Source organism: Rhynchophorus ferrugineus, unplaced genomic scaffold, assembly GCF_030347505.1.
Source record: "Rhynchophorus ferrugineus isolate W39M unplaced genomic scaffold, kcgeb_rfMv2 rfM10, whole genome shotgun sequence".
Classification (NCBI taxonomy): domain Eukaryota; kingdom Metazoa; phylum Arthropoda; class Insecta; order Coleoptera; family Curculionidae; genus Rhynchophorus; species Rhynchophorus ferrugineus.
Genome location: NW_027472589.1, coordinates 30,549,987 through 30,571,325, shown reverse-complemented (window position 1 = coordinate 30,571,325; position 21,339 = coordinate 30,549,987). Strand labels below are relative to the sequence as shown.

Sequence of the window (21,339 nt, the reverse complement as noted above, 5' to 3'; positions counted from 1 at the left end):
CCATCAATCTGCCACGATCGGCATTAATAATCTAATCCTCACTTATAATATACGATGACTTCCATTGCACTGTAGTTATTCGAGAAAAGATGTATCAACCAAAGAAAGGGGAAATGTTTTACTCGACATTAACCATTTTCCAGACTATGTATCTCTATCCAACTGAAAATCAGTCGAAGAATTGGAAATTATATGTTTTTAAGGCCGTGATCGTGCGAGTAGTAACCAGTTTTGCATATTTCGAATGTTGGTTGCACTTGATTATGGCTTTAATTGGTACGTTTTTATTATTTATTGCATGCTTTTATTTGAAGTATCATAAGATTTCTCATTAGCGAAATTTTTTAATCAGAATGCATATCAAAATTTGTTTTATTATTTATTTTAGCAATCTAGTGTAATTTAATACTAATGAGCTATTTGTTTTTATCCCAATTTACTACGGTTATAAAATTACAATGTATTTATTCAACGATATATACTTCGAACTTAACATTTATGTATCTGGTTTTAATATGTACTGAATTTCACTAATAACTTCACTGAACTAGATAAATTAACTCTTCTGACAAAGCCATCATTATCTAGGAGCTGGAGAACATCAACAATGATGTGTTAATAAAGCCTCTGTTTATATCTTTCAGCATTATCCTTGATAACCTTTTCGACAGTTCCTTACGCAGACTGTCGTTAAGAACATAAGAACGTAATCATGACTCCTTATTCCCACGCTTTGGAGCGGGTTCATCTTGTGCAGTCCTATCAGGTGACTGTCGATTGGAATTCGGAGTGAAATGGTGGAGCCATGTTTCATCCATTACCACATATCGACGCAAAAACTCGGGTTTATTACGTTTGATCATCTTCAAACACTGCTTCAAATCATCAACTCGTCGTCGCTTTTGGTGAAAAGTGAGCTCGCGTGGCCCCCATTCTGGACAGAGCTTTCTCGTACCCAAATATTCGTGAATGATATGATGTACACGTTCAGTTGATATCTTTAGAGTGTCTGCTATTTCATTCAATTTCAATTTTCGGTAATTCAAAATCATTTTGTGAGTTTTGTGGATTTTAATATTTTCTTCGGTAACAACCTGTTTTGAGCGTCCACTGCGTTCACCGTCTTCGGTGTTCATTTTACCACGTTTAAACTTAGCACGTCTATCCTTGATGGTTGATTTTTCTGGGACAATATCCGGAAAATCGGTATCAAGCCATGTTTTATTCATTTTTTACAATAACAAAAGTTGATTCACTCAAAATGCCATAATTCACAAACTAATTATCCGACAGCTCTCAAATTTATAAAAGCATCTTTTGAGGGTTAGCACTAAATAAAAAACATATATATTTAATTCTAGTAGCGCTATCCAGTAGCCGGGGACCCTTCAATTGAAGTGTTATTTTTAATCGCTAATGTTTTACTACCGACTAGTTCGAGTATTTCACGATTATTTTCAGACCATAGTTTCCAACGCTAATTAGGATATTACAAAATTAATACGAAATTCATATATTTTCAGTTAAGTTATAACAACCAAATCTATTAATAATAAACAGTTTTCTCAAGTGAACATTACGTAATTTAAATAAGTTAATTGAATTATCATGGCAGTGGTATTTGCAATTTATAAGAAACTGTTACGTTACAACAAACGGTATTCACATTATAAAAAAGAACGTTTTGATATATCAATCAATCTTGTGGATGATTTTTAAATTAATGGTCAACAGGTGAAGGTACACATTTCTAGCCAAGAATTCCACCAAATAATACGAATATAATTACAAACCGTAAACTAATATTAACAGAGACATGTAATTAACTTATGTGTGCCTTCCACAGCGTTTAATAACATATCTAATATTAATTACTATACATTTAACTTTTAGATGTTCTTTTTTTGGAGTTTCGCGACAAACCTACCTCGATTTAAGTTCTGCATTTTTATATCAGTAATTAAATAATTGAAAACAGTTATTACGTTCATTAGTAGTTTTACATCAATATAACAGGCGTATCGGAAAGTCATTACCTGCTTTTCTCGAAAAAAAACCACACAATTTTCAAGAAAATAGTAACATTTATTTATTGAAGTTATTGACCATTTGATTCCATACATCTTACCCATCTTTCAGGTAATTTATGGATGACGTCCCAAAAAACTATTTGTCCTTTGAACAAAACCATTAATCAAGCACAGAAAGTCGATAGTCGGAGGGGGTAAGGTCTGAAAAGTACGGCGGGTGTGACAATATGCCCTATTCAGGTGCTTTCAATGTTGTCTTGGCTGGTTTTGCTTTATGAGTGCTGTATAGTCACTTTTACGTGCCTGCAGATCCATTCTAGACGTTTTTTGCGCTTAGGTTTTTCAAAATAAATCCACTTTTTATCACCCGTCACTATTCGATGAAGAAATGACTTCCGATCATACATTTCAAGCAGCATTTCGCAGATGATATTTCGATTTTCCATTTGCCTGTCAATCAATTGATGTGGCACACATCTCCCCTTTATTTCGGATCTTCTCCACTGCCCGTAACCGGTCGCTATTTGTTGTGGATCACATTTAAAGCTTATGCCAATTCCGTTTGAGTTTGGTATGGGTCTGCATCCAACAACTCATGCAGTTTCGCATCTTCAAACTTTTTGAGTCCTTAAGGCCGAATGTGAAATGTTGCTTCAATGGTAAAATCGGAAGGTTTTTTTTTGTATCATGTTATAACTAGCGATAAAAAGTTGATTTATTACGATAATCCAAGGCGAAAATAACCATGAGGACAAACTGATCGTGTATCAACATCAACGACAAAGCTGAATATACATAGCTCAAAGCTAATGCTCTGTACAAGGTGGGATCAGGTTGGTTATCAGCTACTATGAGCAACTAAAATTTTTAAAACCATCAAGCGGAATCGCCGTCAATGATAATTAATGCGTTTAAATGGAGCAATGTGCGAAAAACAGGCGGAATACGAGCAAAAAATCAACAATGTTATATTTCAGGATGACAGCGTTCGATGAAATGTTGTAAAACCAGTTGCAAAATACTTGGAAACATTAAAATTTGAAATGTTACCCCACCCTCCGTACTGTCCACATCTCGCACTTTCACACGTTTCATCACAGACGCTCCAGCTAACTAACCATCGCCGATTTGCCCATTTCTAAGTCTTTCAGATCAAACACTTCAGTGATCGGTTATTTTAAACCCTGCAGAACAAGTATTCCTATAATACAGTGAAAGATAACCTACAGGATTTGGCAAGTAAACTGAAAAACATATAGGCGTCATATGATTTACATAGAAGCTGTGTTGCCAATATGTAACAAAGTGTATTATATTTCTTCTAATTATAAACACATCGCTCATCATATCTCACAGCCAGGCTAAGCACACCATCTATCTTCCAGTATCATCATATCAGTCGCGCTTCATCATTGCATAATTCATCTTTCCTTAAGAAATGACCACAGGAACAATGGGTGTCGTTGTCCTGTCTGGACAATTTACAGTTGCAGTAGTTGAGCAGTTTCAAGCGAGATTACAAGCGAACTTAATAGTGCCAAGTCCCATCGAATGAAATCAGTTTTTGAACAATCCATATGAAGATTTTTTCAACATCACCTGATAATCACCTATTATATATTTGTATTCCTATAATAATTTAAACTTGTCTAAAGTGCATTTCGGTATTTTTCTAGACAGTGTCCCAGTTAATTTATCCGAAGATATCGAAGGAATCACCGGCTTAGGAGACTCGGTTTTTGTTTGCTGTCAATTCCAGTACATGTCCAAGAACTGGTCCAAGTTCTTAAATGAAGTAACTGATACTAAACGATTCGGAAAACCTACCACCTATGCCAAAGTGGTGCGCAGAACTAATCTGTGTTCCATGACGTATTTTATCTGCACTTCTGTGTGTGTCATCCTATATGGAATCATAAAAGTTTTGGACACAGGTAATTTCAATCAGTATGAATCAATCATAAAATATTTCAGAAAAGTAAACAAGATCATTTCATCTTTTAAGCTCGGTTTGTTTTGTTTATAGTAAAAATTATATTTCAAAGGTGCCACTGTAATACACTGGTATAACGAATTTAATCTCTACCAAAATATTACAATTGTAATTTTAACAAAATTGATAAGATATATTAAAGATAGCTGGTCAATATTTTGCATCGAGTTTATGAAAATTTACCATTCATTCATGTTTATGTTCCAATATCTGCATGTTTACCTATGCCACCTTGAAAAAGCTTCCAATATTCTTTCACCTAAATTACTCACTAATATTCTTAATGAAAAAAAAATAACGCATAAAAAAACATGTTTTGGAAATTGTCCTAGTTCCCTCATAGTTAGTGCTGTCATGTAACTCTGTAAATACAATGAGTTAAAGAGAAGGAAAACATATTATTGCTCTGTTATTATATACATCTGTATATCGTTTTCTCGCCACTATATTTATTTATAAAATAGTGTCATTGTTTTATCTTATTGTGGTAATTATCTTCTTCGCTATTTTAAGCTAATTGAGCTATATAGTGTGCTTTTTAAAGTCATTATTTCTTTAAATATATGTTATCTCCCAAAATGTTAAAAATGCCTTTAATTAAAAGTAAGGGGAAACATCAAAAGTAGAAATAATCTTTTATTAAAATAACCCTGAAAATTTCTCCAATATGCTCTTTAATTTATTTAGTTTTATGAATAACGATTCTAAATTTAACTGTAGATCAATGTAAAATGATGAATGAATTAAATGGAACCCACGAAGTATGTGACTCAGTTACGCCTCTTTGGTGGCCCACAGCAGAGATGAACCTATGGCTTAAAGCTTTCTTCACCTTTTGCTCGCTTGTATCATGTGGTATCAGATTTTATATATTTTTTTGTATTTTCTTGAATAATATTAGCAATTTATACAGAATTCTACCTACCACCATCGGGAATAGTATCATTCCTAGTATGGGAAAGTGTAGTACTGATCCAAGCCAAGATAGCTCATCTGAAAGAACTCTTCAGGGATTGTCTGAACGATGAAGATCCATGTCGAAAACGTGAGAAACTCACTAACTGCATACAATATCACTTGGAAATCTTCAGGTAGGTAACAATTCAGTTTTAATTTCATAATTATTCTTTTGATATTCACCAGACTTTGTAATGAGCTCAACAATCTGTCTAAGTGGATTCTGGGTCAGTTGTCTTTTGCTGCAGCTGTAGTGATCGGGTGCATTGTAAATCAAATGATTAAGGTGAAGCTTCGTCAAAGTTAATGATTTCAGGGATACTTATGATGTTTTTTATCGTAGCAATACGCAATAGGATCTACGTTTCATCTATTGGGTTATATGCTAGTCGTTTTTCTCACTTGTCAGACTGGGCAAATAATGAAGGACGAGGTGATGACACGTCATCAAAATTTCAATCAAAGTGATAGATAATTTGTTTTATTTTTTGTAGACGTGTGATATACAGGACGCACTATATGAAGCAAAATGGGTTGGTTCCAACAAAGACATTATCAAGGATTTAAAATTCATCATGTTACGTTGCCAGGCACCAACACATTTAAGAGCTATTCCACTGGGTACATTCGATTATAGTTTATGGATTGTAGTAAGTTCAAAATTCACTCAATCAATAAAAGAGAGCTTTTAAGATGTAAGTGATATTTTATATTTACTACGTTGAAACAAGAAATAAAATTGTAGTACAACAACCGACAATTTTAAAGCAAAAACAATTGTGATATTTAGATATTATATCCGTAGTGGTATCAGTATATTGCATTAATGTTTAAATTATTTCAATAGTCAATCTGTTTATATTATATTTCTAAGATCACGTTAGCATTGCTAGTATTAAACTGAGAACTCTTTTGTTTGTTTTAGATATTGAAATCATCTTATTCTTACATAACGCTGTTGACTAAACAATGAACTCATGTCGAACCAAAGGAAACGCGCATCCTGATAATCCCACGAATTTGAATTATGTCTATTTTCTGTAGCACTCGATGATATGTAGCTTATAGAATAGTATACCACCTGTATAACAATAGATTATAAAATAAATAAATGCATTCAAAAGACGTACGTTTTTTATTATTCAATTGTTTCCAGTTACTTGATGCATATACTTTATTATATGAAACTTTTCTGGGGAAAGACTCATAAAGTATTTTTACAACATTAAATTCTTTATCGTAAATAATTTATTTTAATAAAATATTATATCTGTGTCTCATACGTGCCCGTCTGTTTCTTCGTATATTGTTTTATTACTACAGAGGATTGACAAAATAATATGAACACCTGACGTATACACAATATATATATATATATATATATATATATATATATATATATATATATATATATATATATATTAATAATATATTGAGTCATTATGTTGCAGGAGTTCGAAATCTGCCCTCTCTTCCCTAAAACTGATAATATTTTGGTGATATTTGAGACTATCCGATTCCAACTTTTATAGGATAACACTGGATAATTAGGATAACACTGAACTAAGATACAGACTCAAGAAAACCAAACCGATTGACTTTGTGTAGTTGTGCGTGAAATATAGTAAATAGTAAAAAACACTGAAAAGAGCTACTAACTTTTATTTTATTGGGGGCTAACTGGGGGCAAAGAGCTTAACTCGCAAACACCAATCTTCTCTTGATAAAGTTGCCATCTGGACCTGGCGAATCAAATTAAATGAAGCGAAATCTACACACATTTTATAAATAAATAAGAACGTCACTCTACAACGTGACTTGCTCAGGTACGTTTTATTATGTTTGCAGAATTTACCCGACCGACTCGAACATTAAGATCTCGCACGCTTATTTGAATTATTTGTTTTCCTATTTATTGAGTAACTAGTTGTTATATCATTTATTTTGATATCTGCTTATACTTATTTAAAATGCTTAATATTTGTTGTTGTTTTATTAAATATCATTTTTATTTCACGCCCTATGTTTAAAATTAACCTTACAGTAATATATATTAATAAATAAAATAATGACATGATGCAATAATGACATTGAGAATATATTTTTGAAATTTATTTGTTCCCGGCCTACCATAGTTTTTTTTATTACTCTTCGTGAGTCCACAATCTGCCCTATTGGCAATAAGTATTTCTTCTGTTTATATTATATATACATGGCATGTAGAAAATCACTTCATTAAGCAATCTTCTGTATAAAATATTATCTTAATTAATTAGTCTTATTCTAAAGCTTATTCTAAAGTCTACATATGTCCAGTAATCAGATCAGGTGGTGTTAAACGTTTTAGTCTACGCACTTCACTATCACGTCGCATATTTAGCTGATTAGCGAGTATATTGGGATGCACTGACACTCTTTCGAAGTACTTCACACAAACACGTTGAATTGCGCTCGTTATAGGTTCTAGAGGAATATCGCGTTGTATCACTTTATTTGAAATATAGTACGGAGCATCAACAATGGCACGCAACACCTTATTTTGGAACCGTTGAATGATGGATATATTAGATTTGCTAGCGGTACCCCATAGTTGAATTCCATATGTCCAAATGGGCTTGAGTATAGACTCATACAGCAATACCTTGTTATCTAATGATAACTTGGATTTGCGCCCAATGAGCCAATACATTTGATATAATTTTAGTCCCAGTTGTTTCCGTTTAGAGAGTATGTGCTTCTTCCAGGTTAGGCGTCGATCTAAATGCATACCAAGATATTTAACATGCTCTGCTTGGGGGAGTTGACGATGATTGATATTCACTGGTGGACATGTTCTTCTACGCAGGGTAAACGTTAGATGCGTGGATTTTTATTCATTGGCTTTAATGCGCCATGTCTTCAACCATAATTGTATTAGCTCCAGGTGGGTTTGTAGGTTTATTGATGCTGTGACTGGATCTTCATGGGATACCAAGATTGCTGTGTCGTCTGCATATGTTGCCACAGTAGTTATTTTTGTGGTGGGCAGATCAGCCGTATACAGAAGATACAGTACTGGACCCAGTACACTACCTTGCGGAACTCCTGAATATATGGGATTTAATTCGGTATGTTCATCGCCTTGATTTAGAATAAAATGTCTGTCAGTGAGATACGATTTTAGTAGCTGATAGTCCGGATGAGGGAGAAGTTTCTTTAGTTTAACTTGCAAGCCCGTATGCCATACTTTGTCAAAAGCCTGAGATCTGTCTAGGAAAGCAGCCGAACAATATCTGTTGGCATTTAGGTCAGGGCCTACCATAGTAAAACATATTTTTTTTGGAGAAATTAGTTTTTTTATTCAAGGGTGATACACTGATTATAGCTACCCTCCAACTTTTCGATACCATTAATGTCGTACGATTTGTTCTTTACTTCAAGATAGGCCGCAGTTTTAGCGATTACCTCTTCAGTGGACGAAAATTTCTTCCCAACTAGTATTCTTTTGAGATCTGAGAACAGGAAATAGGCTGGGGGTCAGATCTATAGAATACGGTGGATGAGAAAGCAATTCGAACGCCATTTCATGGATTTTTGGCATCGTTTTCACTGACTTGTGACACGGTTTATGGTCTTAGTGAAGCAGCACTTTCTTTTCCATCATATGCAGCCGTTTTCCGGCGATTTCGGCCTTCAAACGGTCCAATAACGTTATGTAAGAGTCGTTGTTGATGGACCTTCCTTTTTCAAGGTAGTAAATGAAAACTGTTCCATGCCAATCCCAAAATACAGACGCTATAACCTTGCCAGCCGACTGTTGCGTTTTCCCAGGGTTTGGTGCTGGTTCATCGCGTGGAGTCCACTCGGATGACTGTCGATTGGACTTCGGAGTGAAATGATGGAGCCATGTTTCATCCATTGTCATATATCGACGCAAGAACTCGCGTTTATTGTGCTTGATCATCTTCAAACACTGCTCTGAATCATCAACTCGTCATTGTTTTTGGAAACAAGTGAGCTCGCACTCGAATTCGTGGATGATATGATGATGATTTTTTTTACAATAACAAAAGTTTCTTTACACAAAATGCTATAATTCACAAAATTAATGATCCAACAGCTGTCAAGCTTACGTTACATACAACATATCGATTTAAATCTGGTAGCGCCACCTATGTGTCAGGCTGGGGTCTTTTCAACTGACCTGTTATATAAATTATTTACTAAAAAATTGCCATTAGCATGCACTATTATTCATTAAAATATCCTCGTATGTAGATGGGAAATATTCTAACAAATATAAAATGTTTCTAAAAACCAGCAGAAACGTCGATATGGCGATCGTGAGTTACAGCTATGCGAGTCATCCAGACCGTAATAATATTTGTTCAACTTTACTTCGGTATGTTATTAGTTCAATAATCGATTGACCTTTTCTCGATGTATGTAATTTTGTACACGCTGCCGTAATAGCTTTTGATTTCTGAATAAATAATGTCCTTTAATTTCATAAATACGAAGGTTGGTTTGGAGTAATGTGTACCGATATATAATTAGTAATATGTATGATTATATATACTTAATACGCCAAGGAATGATGTTTTATTGGGTTATCCATATTTTGTTGAACTAACTGCGCTAGAAAACTTATTGGATTGGCCTATCTGGACAAAGACGTTTCCTTTCAGCATTATTATACAATATTAATATCAAAGCAGTTTGAAGTAGTCATTATTTTATTATGATTCTATGAAACCGGATCCCTATCTAGTCCTTATTAAATTCATACTAAATGTTCTAGTAATTGGTAACTTAATTTTGTAATATAATTTTTAAACTTTAAAAAGGTATTTGTTGGCAAAATATTATCGGAAATTCCGTATCGAAAAACTGATACTGCTTTAGCAGCGATGTAATTATTAACCCATTTATGTACTTCTTCAGTAATTTGAAGCAGATTGCAAGCGAGTGATGCCGCATCGATTTAGACAATTGGTATGAACTAGGAATGACGAAAACATATCCAACAGGTCAATTGTCCCCGGAAGACCATAACAAAACACATTTTTTTAGCAAAATTAGTTCTTTTAATTCAACATAATCCCTTCAAGGGTGATACACTGATTATAGCGACCCTCCGACTTTTCGATACCATTTTTATAGTACGATTTGCCCTTTGCTTCAAAATAGGTGTCAGTTTCATCGATCACCCCTTCATTCAACGAAAATTTCTTCCCAGTGAGCATTCTTTTGCGATCTGAGAACAGGAAATAGTCGCTGGGGGCGATATATGAAGAATACAGTGAATGAGGAAGCAATTCGAAGCCTGATTCATGAATTTTTGCCATCATTTTACTGACTTGTGACACAATGCATTGCCTCGGTGAAGCAGCACTTTCTTTTATTTCAAATACGGCTGTTTCTCGGCGATTTCGTCCTTCAAACAGTACAATAACGCTACGTAATAGTTGCTGTTGATGTTCTACTTTTTTCAAGGTAATGTATGAAAATTATTACAAGCGCATCCCAAAATACAGACGTCATAACCTTGCCAGCCGACTGTTGCGTTTTTCCACGCTTTGGAGCGAGTTCATCGTGTGCAGTCCATTCGGATGACTGTTGATTGGACTTCGGAGTAAAATAATGGAGCCATGTTTCATCTATTGTCACATATCGACGCAAAAACTCGAGCTAATTACGCTTGATCTTCAAACACTGCTACGAATCATTAACTCGTTGTTGCTTTTTGTCAAAACTAAGCTCGCGCTCGAGATTTCTCATACCCAAATATTTGTGAATAATATTATATACACGTTCAGTAGATATCTTTAGAGCGTCTGCTATTTCATGAAGTTTGATTTAAGGGTTATTCAAAATCATTTTGTCGATTTTTTAAATGTTTTCGTCGGTATGACCTCTTTTGGGCGTCCACTGTTTTCACCGTCTTCGGTGCTCATTTTACCACGTCTAAACTTAGCATACCAATCCTTGGTGGTTGATTTTCCCAAGGCAGTGTCCGGAAACTCAGCATCAAGCCAACTTTTTGCTTCAGCTATATGTGTTCCCTTCAAAAAGCAATATTTTATCAAAACGCGAAATTCCAAAAAAAATCGCTTCACTCAAAATGCCATTATTCAGAATGTATGATCCGATAGCTGTCAAACACGCATCTCTGGAGGGTTAGGGCTATCTAAAAAACATATGGATTTAATTCTGGTAGGGGACTTTTCAATTGACCTGTTATGTTATGTTCTTTTACTTTGCTGCTCATTTTATCTCAATATCACACCAAGAATTAATTTACAAATACGTATTACTTAATTTAATATTCCATGCTAATGATTATAATATAAAAATAAATAAAAATACATTTATATTTATATACGATGCTCTGAAGTTGTTGCAGTTCTGAAAATACTCTTACTGATCCTACTTTTGTTATAATGTTCAGTGGTGTAGTAATTCAAACTTAATTAATTGTTTGTTGATTATCAAAAGTTAATGGGAATTAGATTTAATTAAAGGGAATTTAGTTAGTGAGTGTTAGTCCTTAAAATATTTTGCATGTATTTTAATATACAGATATTTGTTACTGATCTTATATTGAAAACAAGTTTTAGTAATATTAGCATGTTATTTATAAGTTTGTGGCGACCGCCACGACCCCTTAGGCCACCACCAATTCATCATCAACAACTACAAAGGTTCGCAACGCCGGTGGATTGGTACCATGCAGTTCCAGGGTATAAAAGACCATCACGACGACGTCTCGCTCTCTTTTCTTCTCACCGTCCCCTTGTAACAGTACCACTTCCACAGCGCTACCGTACTTCCTCTACTTAACCTAATATCCTGTCAATTCTCCCATCGACCACATGTATCAATCGTAAGTTAAAATAAACAACTTTGATTCAACCAGTGTTTTTAGTTCCCGTGCAAATTCCTTCCAAAAATAGTAGTGAGTGTTCTGACAAATAATCGCAACGGCAGCCACACATTTCGACCGACCGACCGACCCGACGAACATTCCTACAAGTTATTTTCTTAAATCCGTTTTGAGAGAAACATGTTTAACTTTGTAAATTCTGTCCATATTTCGATCACAGGGCGATGGGCTTTTACTAATACCACTGAGACATTATTAAACAATAAAAAATATGTTGTTGGTGACGCGTGATTATATAAAATTATATTAATGTTTCAGCTAGTTTGGTTTGTATCACATCAAAAGCTTAGCACAGTATTAGGAAGCACCTCAATATTTGTGTGAACAGGCTAATGGGATCTAAGAGATTTTAATACGAAAAATTAAAGATTTCATTTTTTGAGGAACTTAGGAATGTTAAGAATTACTCATTGAACAAACATTTTAGTAATATCACTGAGATATTACTTAATCATAAAAAAAACTATACTGTTGGTGATGAGTTAATATATAAAATTATATTAATGTTCCTGCGAGCTCAGGTACGGCAAAATTAATATCACCATAAAATAACGCACACTCCTCAACGGTATTGCGTAATTTCTACGTTAAAAAATAACGGTTTTGCATTATAAATCACCGACTAAAAGTAGTTGACGAGTGCTGCGTGTATATATGGTAATACCCCATCGGATTGGAACCGCAATCATCTCTGTGTCCGTCTCGCGACACAATGTATGAACCAAAGAAAGACGATATGTTCTATATGACTGTAAAATTTTTGAGACTCTTGTATCTATATCCGTCTGATTCGCAGCAGAGACATTTGGGACGGTATTACTTCTTGTCTGGTTTGATACGGTTTGTCTCTTCTTTTGTACTCTTGGAGTGTATTATTCATACGACGATGTCTATTAAGAGTAAGTGTATGATTTTATTTAAGTAATAAATTGGGTTTTTTTATGGATAGGATTTACTTAGCTACTAGCTACTACACAAAATCACATCTTGTCTATTAAGGCACAAAACATTACGCAACAACAATATAGAAATTTAATTTCAAAATTAGGCCCAAGGTTTATAATTTGAGAACGCTTTAATGTTAAAAATAGCTTGGGGTTCACGATTAATAACCTGGAAGAGACCTTAATACATTGCAAAGTTTTACTATCATTCAAGGTGCGAGTCCACTTTCTGACCTACCGACAATAATAAAGTGCCAAGCCTAATAGATTTCTCAATTTTGAATACTATCTGTTAAAATTGGGTGCGCAAACTAAATATTGCTAACAAATATACAGACTGAGACAAGTTCAGGGGAATAAGTCAGTTTAAAAGTAAGACTTAAAATTATGGGCAATCTTGAGCAACAAACCCAAAATCTAATAGAACTGATACGATTAACTGCAAAAGAAGGTACTCCAATGAGAAGAGATTGAGGAATATTACCCCAAATTAGGGATATGTCAAAAGAAAGAAGAACTGCTAGAAGACTATGGCAGTGAACCATCAATATTGTAGGCAAAAGAATAATAATCAGTGATCAAACGAATCAAGATATGAAAAAATAAAAACAGAATCTGCACGTATAATACACCAATATCAAAACAAAACAGTACTTGGAAGTTGTTTCATGGCATCAAGCTTAAACGGCTACTTGTGGACGTACGAAGAGGGAAAAAGGAAATATTTGTATAGAGGAAACGTTGAATAATAGTATAATAATAAAGCTTCGAATTTTGAAAAACATGTTTTAACATTCATAAAGGTAACTCAGTTGTATAAAAATATATAGTAACTCCAGAATTGTTAATTCTGAAGAAAAATTGCAACGGGCTTGCTATCTAGCTAGAGCTCTTCAATATTTAGCTGAATTTTATTGTTTTGTTGAGTTTCAACAGGTTGTAGATCTTCTAGACATCGAGCTCAAAAAAACGTAAGAAAGGAAAATATTTCAGTCATAAGACTAGATAATTGATATAGCTGTTAAGGTTCGTTTTGATTTCTTATAGTTGGACGCTTTTGACATACAAAAGGAGAGCATAATGCAATATACTATTAAATATATTTAAAATAAAAATTTTGAAAATTTGAAAAACTATTTCTATCGCCAGTAATTATATCCTGACTCTCGTACTTCAATTGATATTATAGATGATTGATGGAATGATAATTTTTGGTATATCACTTTTTAGATAATAACTACTTTGATCTGACTGAGGATATTGTTGGAATTACCGGACTAACCAATTCGATGATATTATGTGTCAAATTTCAAGTATACGCCAAAGAGTGGTCGCAGTTATTCAAGGACCTGGCAGATACCAGCAAGTTCGGAGAACCGAAGGAACTTAGAAACATTTCCATTAAAATGAACTTGTATTCTTTTTTATATTCCGCGTACTGTGTAGTAGGTCTCTCTATATATGCCTTGGTAAAAATGTTAGAAAAAGGTAAGACACGAAATTGAACTTCAGTGGTGCCTGGTTGATGGTTTGTTGATGATACTCTTGAAAATTTTATTATCATATGTGTTGTTTGAATAACCTATATTTAGATTTCACTAATGCGCCAATAGAGATGGAACTGAAATTTATAGTCATTAAGGAATAGAAAGATTGCGCGATACAAATCTGAATATACTAATGTTACAGGTAAAATATTAATTTAAACAAATATGATAAACTAATAAACTTTAAACCACACATTACAAATGGAATACCAGGAATTATGGAAAAAATGGTAGTAACAACAGTGCTCCTAAATATAAATTTGAAATTAATTATCATTGCCTATTTCTCTATGTAATTATAAAACTTTTTTTTATTAATCTCTTAGAACTTCAATCTGCCCGTGGGCAATAAGTATTATTATATGATCTCAGTTATATAATATAACTATCCTGACATCTAGAATATCACTTCAGTAATTGATCTACTGTACAAATTCTAATCTAAAACTTATTCTAGATAATATTTTAACTTATTCCAGAGATTATTAAATCTCACTCTATGTGTCTATTAATCAGCTCGTATAGTAGTTTGCGTTTGAGACTACGCACTTCACTGTCATCGCGCACATTTAACTGTTTAGCGAGTGCACTGAGATGCACTAATAGTCTTTCAGAGTACTTCGCACTAGCACTTCAAGTCGCACTCGTTATGGGTTCTAAGGGGATATCGCGCTGAATCTGTTTGATGGACACGTAATATGGGGCATCGACGATGACTCGCAACACTTTATTCTGGAACCTCTGGAGGATATCTTTGTTAGATTTGCTAGTAGTACACCATAGTTCAATGCTATAAGTCCAAATATGCCTAAGAATTTACTTATATAGCAAAACCTTGTTATCAAATAATAATTTAGATTTACCGCCTATCAACCAAGACATTTGGTTTAGTTTAAGAACAGGCTCTTTGCGTTTTGCCACTATATGTTTTTTCCATGTCAAACGTCGGTCAAAATGCAACTATAGAACTTAATAATTAAAATATTAATTAAAATGTATAAAGCATCAATATATTTGTATAAAAAATAAATGACTTATAATAAATAACTTATTTCAATTTTCAGGTAACTGTGAAAAATTGAATAAAGAGAAAAACATACAGGATATTTGTGGTATTGTAGCACCATTTTGGTGGCCACATAATAATATAAACACTTTGTTTAAGTCTTTAATAATTTTCTATCAAGTGTATTCTATTGGTAAGTCATTAAATTGCATTGTTAAACAATCACTTATTTACGTTTACTGTTAGTCTAGATTCACCTTTTTTTATAATAATAAGTTTAATAATAATTGGATGCTAATATATGAATGAAAATGAAGCCTTACCAGGATTATCATTTTAATTTTAGCTAAATATACGTGCATTTTTTTATTATAAATCTGCTTTCTTTGGCAAGTACTTTAATTTAAAATTAATTTTCTTTGTGGCTCCGTATATTTCCCTAGCCGTCCATTTTGAACAGTACTTAAGGCATATATTTGAGTCTTTCACTTTAAAATGCTTTTAATAAGAAACATTGTAACAATATATATTAACACAAATATATTTCATCATGTTCAACAAACTTCTTCAATTTCTCTGGTAACATGGTCTTTATTTTGGAGCTTATAAGCATTTTGAAATAAGGCGCTAGCCGAGCCAGGTGTTAACCATCAGTAGTAATGAGTATATGCCTGGTAGATTTCAATCATTGGATCGTTTGGATCATTCTCATGACATGTAGAGGTCCGGAAACTGTTAATTCATCAATTACTAAGCTATCTGAGCGTTCCTTGAGAGTTTAGCTGCATTTTCATTCAATAAACCTTGCAGTTCGTTGTTCTCTAACTTTTCTTTTTTTTTTCGAAACATATAAAAGCATATTTCGCTCTGAAATAGTTTAAACCAAAAGAGTAATGTGTTTCGGCAGCAGAATGAATGTCAAAAATGCAATTTTGAGCGTTTATATTTAGATTTTTTGTTAGCATTCGCATACAGTGCATAACTCAATAACACTAAGTAAAAAACTGTGATTTTATATGGATAAGTATCAAAACCGTAGTACTTAGCAGATTTATCGGGCTGTTTAACAATTTTTTAGATTGACTGCATTCTCACCAAAAGATATGGCATGAACAATAGATATGCATAAATTTGGTTTGCATCTCATGAATCGTTCAAATGTTCTCACTACTTATCCACCTTTTGTTTTATTCAGGACGATATTGAGGGACCGCCTTTTTTGTTGAGATATTAGCAGACGAGTCAATGTACGAATCACAGTTTTATATTGTTTTCTGACATCCAATTTCAGTTAAAACATCACATCAAACTGTCTGATGAGATGAATAGGGCTTCTACTACATATCGGCCCATCCCTTATACAATACAAAACGTATTTTGATGAGATATTCCAGTCTAGTAATTTGAAAATTTTATTTTCTCTCATATTTTAAGAATACGCTTTTAAGAGTATTTTATGTGTTTATATTATACTGTATAGATATGCTTAAATATTTCGTGTGAGCCTTCTCCCTACATTCTTCTATCATACCAAAGATAATCTATAACATAGTTTGTATTTTTGATATTTTATAAAGATTCACAAATATCTACAACAATTATAAAAATATTCACATTTATTCGAGGTAACAGTCGTATATTAACTTTGAACTAAGTTAATTTTTTACTTAAAGCTAGAGTTAATGTAACAGTTTTAGCGTTACAAATAAAAAAAAACAGTATTACTTTTGGTTGTGTATATAATACCATTTAACTATTTAAATCTATTTGTGATTCATATCTATGTTGTCTATATAGTAAGAAATGAAATCTTATATTGCTTGTATTCACATTTAGGTGTTTATGTCCCACCATCAGCAACTATATGTTTCCTCCCTTGGGAGTGCGCAAAGATACTTTCAGTCAAAATAGACCACTTGAAAACTTTATTTCTGCACGTCTTTGATTGCGAGGAACTTGCTCAAAAAAAGAAGAGATTGCAATTCTGTATATTATATCACAATGAAATACTGAGGTTAGTAGACGTACTGATAATAAATGATAATACTCCCTACGTGTCTATTTGTAGATTAGCAGAAGAAACTCGAGAACGCACGCGGATTAATGTGGGACAATTATCTATAGTGGGCGCCATAGTGATGAGCTGTATCGGTAATCAGATGTTGAAGGTGCAGAAGAGAAGAATATAAACATATTTTTCCCTTGAAGTATCTTCTTCTTATTTTAGCAATATTCTGTTGGTGCTCTTATACATCTAGCAGGGTATTTGGTAGCTGTTTATTTTATTTGTGAAGCAGGTCAAATAATCAAAAACGATGTGAGTATTAAGATATAACTCGAAGTTTCTCATTTGATGTCTCCGTAATACTTTTCAAACCCTTCTGTGGCTTAAATAATATTATTTGCATTAAACAATAATGTTCAATCAATACACCAAATTAATTTTTATTTACTATTTAGAAAATAATCAAAATTGTTTCACTAATACTACTGTAACTAATGGTTGGAATTCAAGATAACAGATTTGAAGTTATATCATTTGAAATTTTGTCCTATTTACTGGAATTCCCAATTTTTAAAAATCAGCAACCTTAGGTAATATTTTCTTCATTGTATATTGGAATTAGGGTAAATTTAGTAATGTCCATTTTGATATTTCCATATAATGACAGAATGATACTACATTATAATGTAATATTTTAACAACATATATTTGCCTCTAATATCGTAAAAAAATTTTTTTCATACACACAATGTATAATATACAATATAATTGAAATAGAAAACTTTAAAATTATAAGAATTGCCTCTTGGTATGGGAAAAATGGTAAATATGAATAATTTCTTAAAGATTAGTTGGACTCTGTGTCTGTAAATAATTATTTTCAGTTATATTTCGGCTTTTTTCTGTTTCGGATATTTCGAGGTTAGTGCTAATAACAGGTCAATTGAAATTGAAATTATATAGAAAAATTGTTTTTTTTATTCAACATAATTCCCTTCAAGGGTGATACACTGATTATAGCGGCCATATAACTTTTTGATGCCATATTTGTAGTACGATTTGTCCTTTGCTTCAAAATAGGCCTCAGATTCGGCGGTCGCCTCTTCATTCGACAACAATTTCTAGAATACGGTTAATAAGGAAGCAATTCGAAGCACAATTCATGGATTTTTGAGACCATTTTCACTGACTTGTGACGCGGTGCATTGTCTTGGTGAAGCAGCACTTTCTTTTTCTTCAAATGCGGCCGTCTTTCAGCGATTTCGTCCGTCGAACGGTCGAATTACGCTATGTAATAGTCGCTGTTGATGGTTCTTCCTTTTTCAAGGTAGTCAATGAAAATTATTCCATGCGCATCCCAAAATTCAGACGCCACAACCTTGCCAGTCGACTGTTGGGTTTTCCCACGCTTTGGAGCGATTTCATCGTATGCAGTCCACGCGGACGACTGTCGATTGGACTGAGGAGTGAAGTGATGGAGCCATGTTTCATCCATATTCATCCATTGTCACAAATGGACGCAAAAACTCGGATTTATTATGCTTGATTGTCCTTAAACACTGCTCCGAATCATCAACTCATCATTGTTTTTGGTTAAAAGTGAGCTCACGCGGCACCCACTTTGTACAAAGCCTTCTCATACTCAAATATTCGTGAATGATATGGTATACACTTTCAGTTGATATCTTTAGAGTGTCTGCAATTTCATTCAATTTCCATTTACGGCCATTCAAAATCATTTTGTGGATTTTTTAAATGTTTTCATCGGTAACAACCTCTTTTGGGCGTCCACAGCCTTCGGTGCTCATTTCGCCACGTCTAAACTTAGCATACTAATCCTTGATGGTTGATTTTCCTGGGGCAATATGCGGAAACTCGGCATCAAGTCAAGTTTTTGTTTCAACTGTATTTTTTCCCTTCAAAAAGCAATGTTTTTTTAACACGCGAAATTCCGCGAAAAAATTATCAATTTTTTTCACAAAAACAAAAGTTGCTTCATTAAAAAATTCTATAATAGACAAACTAATGATCCGATAAATGTATACGCGCATCTTTTGAGGGTTAGCGCTAACTAAAAAACATATGGATTTAATTCAAGTAGCTCCATCTATGTGTCAGGTCGAGGACTTTTCAATTGATCTATTAAATAACTATTTTCAGTCACATTTCGGTATTTTTTCTGTTTCGGATATTTCGAGATTAAATATATGTATATATAATGTTAGGCGATTAATAAGTTTTGTTTCAGACTGAAAGCGTTTCGGATAGTATTTGGTCTTCACATTGGTACACTAACCTGAAGCTATCTAAGGATCTCAAGATTATCATCCAAAGAAGCCAGAAACCTGTAACTCTAACTTCTTATTTGCTTGGCGATTTCGACTATGGACTTCTTATAGTTGTAAGATGATATGAAAATCATTTCAACGCAATTGTTTTTATTTTAACGGACAAATTACAGATTATAAAAACTACGTATTCCTATCTAACCTTGCTTACAAGATAAAGAGGCAGTACAAGATTCAAGGACATCTAGCTATAACAAAAAAATTTATTTATTTTTTATTTATTACAAAATATTTAATTAAGTATATCTGAAAGAATTTAGTTTATTTTATATAAAACTACCGACCCGCCCCGGCTTCGCACGGGTGCAATGCTGATACTAAATTAAATACACTACAGAAAAAATATGAACGTTGTATATAAAAACATAGCGGCCCGCTCCGACTTTGCACGGGCATAAAATATATATGCCTATGTCACTCAATGAAAACATGATTAAAATCGATCCAGTATTTTTGGTTCATTCATTACTGCCCTTGGCCTGCACGCATTAAATTTGGAGTAAAACAATTCCTCTTCCCCTATACTTACTATGAAGATTTCCTGCTATCTTTGGAATATCTAAATTCATACAATTTTTATTACATTACACATTTTTAAACGCAAATTTTAAATTTGTAATATCTCCGAAAATATTTGTTTAATTTACATGCTGTAAGGAACCATATTGATCTATATTAATTGCACACTGTATTTAAGGTACTTAATTCGATAAGGATTGATGCCGTATTGCTTAAAATAGCTTCGTAAATAAGCCATTTTCTCACGTAAAAAGTAAACAATATAAATGGTTAATGTGGGTTATCTCTAAAAGATAAACATATACCATCGCGGACTTTTTTGTAGACCTTTTTATGGTGTACAATACTGTAGTACATTAATTTGATCTAACTCGTAGGGTTAGGCAGCGTTTTTGCTAATTGCTAAATAAGCCTAAAAAAATAGGTTAATTTACGACATCACGTTAGAAACCTCTAAAATTAGCAATGTTGCCTTAGTATATTATGCATGTATTATACATATAAACCTTCCTCCTGAATCACTCTATCTATTGAAAAAAACCGCATCAAAATCCGTTGCGTAGTTTTAAAGATTTAAGCGCACATAGGGATATAGGGACAGAAAAGGCGACTTTGTTTTATACTATGTAGCGATTGATATTATTATTTATTTTTATTATATATTTTTAAGAGAACAATATCTCAAAGATGTTCAGACAGCTACATAATAGGTACACAAAGTCCTAGGTTACTTCACCAGAATCATCCATATCGACACCAAAGCGCACTATTGAAGAACATAAAGCCTCGCTGTGCATACGGAAGGATAAGTAAGGATAAGAGGTGTACGACTAGTTGTTAAACCCCAATGAAACTGTTACTGTAGAGGTATATCGTTATCAAACGAATAAATTGTACGACATATTGTTAAAAAATACTAACAATAGCGAGTATTCTCAATATATCTGCTCGTGTTTGTGGCGTATATTTATCCATAATAAAATTTGGACATCTACACAATAAGATGGTTAAAGCGTAACTGAGCTAAACCCCAAAATAGTAGCGGGAGTATAGAAAATATAAAGT

General features: G+C 33.3%; 3 protein-coding genes across 6 annotated transcripts in view; 2 read left to right on the top strand and 1 right to left on the bottom strand.

Annotated features, from left to right (window-relative positions):
- Positions 1-21,339, bottom strand: part of Kni (knirps) — a 902,599-nt gene that overhangs the window by 649,732 nt on the left and 231,528 nt on the right. The gene's annotated exons all lie outside the window — the stretch shown is intronic.
- Positions 64-6,103, top strand: LOC143203450 (uncharacterized). Of its 3 annotated transcripts, none has more exons than XM_076415613.1 (8): positions 64-276; positions 3,707-3,964; positions 4,744-4,878; positions 4,937-5,114; positions 5,167-5,266; positions 5,324-5,413; positions 5,475-5,630; positions 5,906-6,103. In XM_076415613.1, exons 1-8 carry the CDS (start codon positions 90-92, stop codon positions 5,951-5,953), a joined length of 1,152 nt encoding a protein of 383 aa, XP_076271728.1. In that variant the 5' UTR covers positions 64-89; the 3' UTR covers positions 5,954-6,103. The 3 variants fall into 3 exon arrangements, with proteins under 3 accessions (XP_076271728.1, XP_076271729.1, XP_076271727.1); XM_076415614.1 differs by having other exon boundaries at positions 4,925-5,114; positions 5,475-5,601; XM_076415612.1 differs by having other exon boundaries at positions 4,925-5,114.
- On the top strand, positions 12,587-20,017 carry LOC143203451 (odorant receptor 4). The gene is made up of 8 exons (XM_076415615.1): positions 12,587-12,804; positions 14,080-14,337; positions 15,461-15,595; positions 17,239-17,416; positions 17,471-17,570; positions 17,630-17,719; positions 19,656-19,808; positions 19,869-20,017. Exons 1-8 carry the CDS (start codon positions 12,618-12,620, stop codon positions 19,911-19,913), a joined length of 1,146 nt encoding a protein of 381 aa, XP_076271730.1. The 5' UTR covers positions 12,587-12,617; the 3' UTR covers positions 19,914-20,017.

Bases quoted from the DNA above. Each gene is read 5' to 3' on its own strand.
- LOC143203450 (XM_076415612.1), top strand. From the start codon at position 90: ATGTATCAACCAAAGAAAGGGGAAATGTTTTACTCGACATTAACCATT. The intron at 5,414-5,474 runs GTGATGACACGT...TATTTTTTGTAG, and splicing joins GGCAAATAATGAAGGACGAG to ACGTGTGATATACAGGACGC. The intron at 5,631-5,905 runs GTAAGTTCAAAA...TGTTTGTTTTAG, and splicing joins ATTATAGTTTATGGATTGTA to ATATTGAAATCATCTTATTC.
- LOC143203451 (XM_076415615.1), top strand. From the start codon at position 12,618: ATGTATGAACCAAAGAAAGACGATATGTTCTATATGACTGTAAAATTT. The intron at 14,338-15,460 runs GTAAGACACGAA...TTCAATTTTCAG, and splicing joins GGTAAAAATGTTAGAAAAAG to GTAACTGTGAAAAATTGAAT. The intron at 17,720-19,655 runs GTGAGTATTAAG...GTTTTGTTTCAG, and splicing joins GTCAAATAATCAAAAACGAT to ACTGAAAGCGTTTCGGATAG.